The following is a 7,906-nucleotide window of genomic DNA, read 5'->3' as shown; positions in this document are numbered from 1 at the left end:
TATATATATATATATATATATAAGTATATCATATATAATCTAAAAAATAGAAACAGTCAAAAAGGTCAGTTTGGTATTTAATTCTAAAGGCAATGTTTAGAATAAAAAAAATTTTAAACACGTGAAAAATTTACAGAAATTATATTTTCAAAATCTGTCTGAAGCTATTTGCAGACAATCTGGATTGGCTCGCAGCTTGAGAATCGTTTTAATGGCTGACGACTCGCAAGTCTTAGCTTCAGGGTCTGTGAACTTTCGAAACTTTAGGTCGGATTGGCTGACTTCTCTTCGTGTACGCAATCGGAATATGCAGTTGGAATGGCTTTTGATACCGTACGGCTGTCGTCGACGCGATGATGGATGACATTGCTCGCGCGGCAAGAACGAGGGCTCCTCGTCAACGGCGGGAAACTACCGCAACGGGCGGCGACGAGACAGCGACGTGATGCATCCGATGATCGTGATTAATGGCAGTAACATTGTTACTGCCAGACTCTCCGTCGGTCAGAGACGACAGGTGCCATTGAGGCAACGGGGCGAATTAAGCGCGCGACTCTGTCATGCCGCCGCGCCAGCTTTAGATCTGTCCCGTGTTCGTTCGGCTCATTGCTGTGTCACATCACCTCGTAGTGGCAAAACTCGTCCGATCCGATCTCATGGGACTTATCTCATGGATATTACAGCGCGAAACTCGCGGATATCTTTCCAACAATCAAGAACTTAATAATTTTCTTTTGATAGATTAATTGAAGTTAAATCAAAAATATCAAAAAATATTATTCCTTTAAATATTATTCCTTTAAAACTTGGCAAACGACTTTTCGCCATCGTCTAAAAAAATTTATCGTAGATGTCAAATGACAATTTAAAAATTGTAATATTTTTAAATTAAATTTAAATTTTATTATGTTATATTAATCATCAGATTTTAAAAAGTGTATTGTGATCGTCTGTATCTCAATATCATTTCAAATACTTTTTACAGAATTTTTAAGTTTTAAAAGATAAAGATTAAAATGGATTAATTGATATATTCTCTTTTTTTATTCATTTTTTTCGAAGGGAGAAATTCACGGTGAAGTCTACACCACTGTTAACTATACTTTATTAAATAAGTCTGCGGCTGAAGATGCTATCGCCTTCTGACAGACTCAATCAATTAAATTGGACCCTTCGCTTGACAGGGCTTATTTAATTGATCCAATTTACAAAGAGATTAAGTGCGTTCCAAGACAAGTTTGAAGATAGTTGGGTGGTCAAAATTTCCTGATCAAGCGGCCAATAATTATAGCGTTCACCAAGTATTTAATTAAGATCACGAGATCTTTCAACAATATTATTTTGTTCTTTTCTTTGATAAGAAAGTCTTGTTGATTTCGAATAATTATCACTTTCCATGGTCATGTTTTTATCCCCATCTAGCATTTCGTATAATGAATGTGGAATGTAGTGTCACTTCTTATTCAATTAAAATTATAAGAAAATGTCTCAAATGATTAAAATTCAATACATATAGAAAGGAGCTACAAACCAATATAATATATGCGTTACAATATTCAAGATAAAAATTATAAACAAACTTCTTATTTAATTTATCGAATTTTCAATGTTGTTTTCAATTAACGGAATTCTTCTCTAACATGTTATTATATATGAACAATCTATAATCGCACAATATGTTTTATTTTGTTTCATAAAATTATTTTTTGTAAACTCCCAACATTTTAGTTGAAGAGATCTCATTGTCTATGAATAATATATAATTATCACATATATTGTTTAATAAAATCATTCAAAAATACGATCCATTTCTCATTTATATAATTTTCTTTTTATTTTATTGTGTGTTTATATCAGAATAGAAATCATAAAATTTAATAGTATAATATCATATTGTTAAAGATATATTCTTTCATTATATTTTTACTGATGAGCCGAATAAATATCCGTGTCTCACATCGATATTCTTAAAATATACACGTCACACGGTCATTTCGGAGCTGCCCTTGATATGCCCTGGACCAGAGAAGACCGAAATAACCAACATCGCAACCCAAGTCCCTGCGCGCAAAGAACAACATTTTCGGGCTCGTCTTAATGGCCTCTCGAGAACCCTTTCTTGTCGAGTTTAGCCGCGCAAAGGTGTAAATTGGACGGCGGCGACGAGCAAGAACTTCGTTTTGGTATATCGAAAGAAAGTCACCGTCGCCAAGTCGTGTCGATGATAATCATACACTTCACGGATATTCTTATCAAATTTTTTCTCATGCAAATGAAAAAAAATACTGCAGATTATTGCTATGCTGCTAATTGGTGTCTGAATGAAAGAAAAATAGAATTATTTTCTCTCACAGAAAAGATTTCTACGTATATTTGACAATTTAAGACATTTTAATATATAATGTAAATATTTCAGGATAAAATAGTTTCAAATGAACCGTTATTATTGAACTCATTGATGGTGATCGAGATATAAATTTAGACATAAATTAACTCTGTAGCATGAGATCAGGCTTGAATTAGAAAACATTGACTATCAAGATGCCGATAAAGACCTTACAGTACCGAATCATCTGGGATATCTGCGAAAACGAATCTCATGAACCACAGAATTATTAATATCTGTACAAGTAAAATTACATCCGTGATATCTTCTTTAATTTTTCTACAATAATGTTATTGTATTAATAATTTACATTTAGTTTATTATTATAATTAACACATAAAGTCGCAAAACAAAGAAATATAAATACTGTCAATTTAAATTTTTTTATACATGAAGATTTCAAAAATTTAAATTGGCAAATAAAATCGTCAACGTAAAAATAAGTATAGTTTATATCAAAGACATTCGTTTTTGTACATTTTTTTCTCGAGCATAGGTTGGTTTCTTTACAGAGGTTGCCGTTGATTACGAAGGTAGTCAGGATCTTTTATGAATCAAGATTATCTATCGAGCGTGAGAATCGCGGCCGCGTAGCTCGTTAACTTAATCCGATGAAGAATTAACAAAACGGTGCTAAATTTCCGTCGCGAACTACATTCTTGGCAAAGTGGTTAATTAGTTAAATAAAATCATAATTTATATATATATATATAAATTATAATTTTATTTAACTAATTAACCACTTTTCCAATAATATTTATATATATTTAAAATAATATCAATTTCTCTCGCTTTTCATAGATGGATTATGGATTTTTGCAATGTGATGCAACAATATCTTTAAAATTGATTGCACTTAATCAGAATGCAATAATACATGATATAATATATATAAAACGCGATATAAAAAAAAACTTATGGTGCATAAATGAAGTGTTTTGTTTTTATTTATTTAATAAGTAAAAATAAGGAGTGTGATTTTAAGATATCGTAGTCTTTGAAAATTTGAAAACAACTCATGAAACTAAAAAAAATTAACCGCAATATAATAGTTATAATATATTGCCATAAAAATATTTATTACATGGGATTATTATATGGGAAAAAATACTGTCGTTTCTTATATTGCACTTGATTTGAAAATGTACTTGACTTGAATACCGAAATAATAATAGCAATACTAAAACGCGTCGACAAAAGAAATATTTTTTCTTACTTTTTCTGTATATTTTATTAGATTTTCTGTGTACTTTATAAAGCAGCTGAGCGATTCCGTTACCTGAACCTTCGAAAACGTAAAGGCGTGCGGCATTTCTTTAAAGAAGGTGAATACATTATGAGAAAGAGAGAGAGAGAGAGAGAGAGAGAGAGAGAGAGAGAGAGAGCAAAAAAGAAACAGATAGAAAGAAAGATACACATATATATATGTGTGTATGAGTGTATTGTAACCAAGAAGCTCGTTTTAAAGGCCTACTTTAACTGCTTTTTTTGCAGATTCGTACAAGTTTGCTCTCGTTCCAAAAAATATTTCTTTATCCTATGGTCACTATTGTCACTTAACAATACCGCAGTATATATACAAGTTCGTCTCTAAAAATTCATATAATCAGTTGCGATTTCTTTCACGGATTACTGAGAAATGTAGCCCTCAAATCTTTATGAAGTTTAAGCCTTGAGATTTTCATTTTGTCATGAATCTGATTCTTAAATATCTGGAACAATTACAATGGTGCTTCTTTCATGTATTTTTCTTTTAGATTTTATACATTTCTTATACTATTTAGACCTGAGAAATTTATGACATTCTTAAGTAATCACAAAAATATAGAATTATATACTACTAAAAAATATTTTAATTAAAAATATAGAATTATATACTACTACAAAAAAATCTTTCCCACGATCTTTCATGTTCAAATAAATTTTCTACAGGTTATTATTTTTTATATTATCGTAAAAAATAAAGTCAAAGTTAAAATTTTTCGGCGTTAACAAAACGTTCGTAATTGTCTTAAATCTCAAATTGTTACGAAGATTTATAAACTGTGCGTCGAAATGTTCATAATACAAAAAAAAAACAAGATAACAAGAAGAAAGTTTGTTCAAGTTTCTTTCTTAAAGATGCATTAGAATATGTTCCTAAAATTCTTTAATCTATTTCAAATTCAATCTGTATATGTACGTATTGTTTTTCTCTGACAGATTTTTATTTTGTCAGTCACTGTTATAGATTTAAAGACGCTAAGAATCTGGAAATTCTTGCAAAATATTCACGATAAAGATTCAACAGACAGATTAATTTAGATCGGTATGACTCGTTCGACCGTCGCGACGAAGGTGCAACCCACGTGCACACCGTGACATTCCAATCGTGACTTGCAATCTGCATTCGTAACTTCGTATCTATTCTGACCAATGCCCGATCTTTGACGCTTATAGTCTCCTTTTAACAGCGTACACGGGATGAATAAGAACTCGCTCATTGAAAGCGCGATACCGTTAACTCATGTTTATATAATTATAGACTTTTAAAGCAAATACGTTACTAATATAAACTCTGGGCTTGTATCATTGTTTATTGGACAAACAGAAAGAAATATTTTCCAACATTAAGATTTAATCGTTTATAAAAAAAAGTAACGTTTGTGTATTATTCATAAACCAGTGACCGTTAAATTAAAAGATTGATAAAAGTTCTTTCCTTCCGAACGAAAGAAAGACGTCATGTTACGCGTCATGCATTCTGTAAATTTGATTTTCTGCAACAACTAATTACACTGAGAGAAAAAGTTTTTAGTATTTGTGACTATAATTACATGTTATTATAATTATGATTATTACTGCAATGTTAATAATATAATTATATAATAATTGTATACGTTCTATAAATCATTAGGGCTGCGTTCGGAAACATCATCCACGTATCGTTTCATCCTTGTTTGTTCATCCAATGCTAAACAAAAATAAAATGATACGGGAGTACCCAGATGATATTTCCGAACACAGTCTAGGCGGAGCATTTTTTTTACCTCCTATTGTATGTATATTTTCGAAAAGGGGGAGGGGAGGGGCATAAAAATTATAAATTCTGATCTCACACACACACACACACACGCGCGCGCGCGCGCGCGCGCGCACAGATTTTTAAATAAATATCTATTACTAAAAAATCGAAAAAATCGTTCCTTTCATCAATAATATATAATGATATCGTAACTAATAACAATAAATATTTAAGAATAATTACAATTTGTAATTATTCTTTATTATTTTCAATGATAACATATATGTATATCTGATAGAATTGTATAAATAGTTATATATATTATTACTAACATTATAATAGTAATAACCGTAATAATGGCAACATATAATTATAATCAATATAATTTAATTATAATCAAAATATAAAAAAAAATTTCTTTTAATGTATATTTAATTTATTGTAAGGTGAAAAAAATGGAAAATCTATTCGGCACTATCGCCGAATATATTATTTGCTGCGCTCGAGTTTAAATGATTCCACTGATAAAGTGCTGATGCATACCATCGCAATGGCTCTTCTTACATAGATAATCAGTTATGTATTGGTGATATTGAATTCGCGATGCCATCCGTGATCGCGTGCTGGCGAACGCGCATTTCGCGATGCACGAAACGAGAAGAATCGACGAAAATGCGGACGATATCGTTGCAGTGCCTATAAAATGTGTTTGATCGATGGAAGAGCGGGCGTTACATTAGTCTCTCGGAAGCCAAATTGATCGACTTCACAAAATAAAAAAAATAAAATAAAAAAGAAAATTGAAGTTATAAGCTAATCGCATGCTCCGATGATGAATCGAATTTATTTAACAAATCAGAGTTGGCTTCTGAAAGATACTTATCTTGAAATCGAAACGAAAGAATCTGTCCACGGAATAAATCAAGCTTTTCCTCTAACTCCCTCCCCCCCCTCCCCCTCCCCGCGTGATACCACACAAAAGATTCACTGAACCGCGACACGAGCGAAAATGTGTCATTACCGCGCAAATTACGATGCCGGCGCTTCCATACGCATCCTGCGTCTCCCTCCGATATAATTGCCGTGAATTAGCGTCGATCAATGGACAGCCTGTGGAGAGATGTCGGTGGTATATCGCGTGGACTTGTGACTACTAACACTGCAATCGCATTTCTCGGATCGTAAATTACATAGGGGTTTTGGAAGAGCTAAAGATATTCTCTAAACAATGCAGATTCAGAAAATAGGATTCCTCCAATATTTATTACGAATATTATAAGAAAAAGTAATTTGCGCAGCCAGTTTCCTGCTCGTTGTTTGACGCAATCAGTATTTATTAATATCGCTAGGATCAACGAATTAATTAAACCCTCACATTGAAAAATCTGCAGATTGCATTAGATTTCAGTATAGAAATTTGACGCATTTTTATTCGTAATTATTTTACTCCGTGCATTTTGATGTATGTACAGTTAAATATTAATTTGTGTATAGTAAAGGACTGGCAACAAATCATTGTATAAACAAGAGTTAAAGTTTAAATTTAATAAAACGTCTATTTGTTAGATCGTACTTAATACTTAAAACGATAATATTATATTAAGATTTGTCACAAACCAGTGTAGGCTTCCATGACTTTTGTATTAAACTATTTAAATTATTGGTATTGGACGATGTAGAATTGTTAATAATTTACTAAAACGCACGCAATTTAGTAGGAAAACATCGTGTGCCATAGGCTTTACATAATTTTCACTTCGTTTCAAGGTACACAATCGCTGCTCGGTTGATCTCATTCGACTCATTCATCGCGTAATTCGCGGGGCAGGCACGAAGCTTTAATCGATCGCTCCCGATTCCGCCGGGATGCGAGCCACCGCGTGAATTGCAGTGTCGGGCGCGACCCCGGACAGAAGTGTAATAATTCTCGACGGCACGTGGCAGCCCGGCTTACGGCTGATTTATGTATGTATACACGAAGATTGAAAAATACTCACTTTGACAGCTGGCAACTCCCAGAAGGACGATTAGCAGGAGGGTCCCCCCCGTCGACTCCATTTTCCACATAGGTTATTTCCGCAGCTGTCACAGCACACTTATTAAGGTTACTTCGTTCTTTCAAGAAGAATTTCCAAGTCACTCGGAGAATCACGGCGGTCCTCCTTCGATAAAACAAATCGAACTCGAGAGTTATGCGAGAAAAGGAAGTCCTCGAGAGTTATGCGAGAAAAGGAAGTCCTCGGTTCCTGTTAGTGTTCCGCTTCCTCTTTCTCTCTACCTTTTATTTCTTTCCGTCTTCGCGAGACGAAACGGAGTGTGCAGGTATTTTTCGCGTTAATTTCACCATGCAGAGGCGAGTACCGTTCCACGACTTCCAGCGTCACGCTGGTTTCCCTCGATAACGGTGACGACCACCGCGTGCGAATTGTTCCTCTTCTCAGAAAAAAAATAAGAGATCGAGGATGACTGGAAAGTCACCTTCTACCCTTTTAGATTTCTGTGTCGCTGGCGTGTGA

General features: G+C 33.4%; 1 protein-coding gene across 1 annotated transcript in view; it reads right to left on the bottom strand.

Annotated features, from left to right (window-relative positions):
* The window catches only part of LOC108688770, a 63,308-nt gene extending 55,672 nt beyond the window's left edge, over positions 1-7,636 (bottom strand). Inside the window, exon 1 of the mRNA XM_018195169.1 lies at positions 7,388-7,636. Within this exon, the coding sequence (XP_018050658.1) occupies positions 7,388-7,457 (70 nt within the window). The 5' untranslated portion in view covers positions 7,458-7,636. The remainder of the gene's footprint in view (positions 1-7,387) is intronic.
* Between the last annotated feature and the right edge of the window lie 270 nt (positions 7,637-7,906).

This window comes from Atta colombica, unplaced genomic scaffold (genome assembly GCF_001594045.1).
Source record: "Atta colombica isolate Treedump-2 unplaced genomic scaffold, Acol1.0 scaffold238, whole genome shotgun sequence".
NCBI classification, from domain to species: domain Eukaryota; kingdom Metazoa; phylum Arthropoda; class Insecta; order Hymenoptera; family Formicidae; genus Atta; species Atta colombica.
The sequence above is the reverse complement of the archived record's forward strand: the minus strand, read 5'-3'. Positions and strand labels throughout refer to the sequence as shown.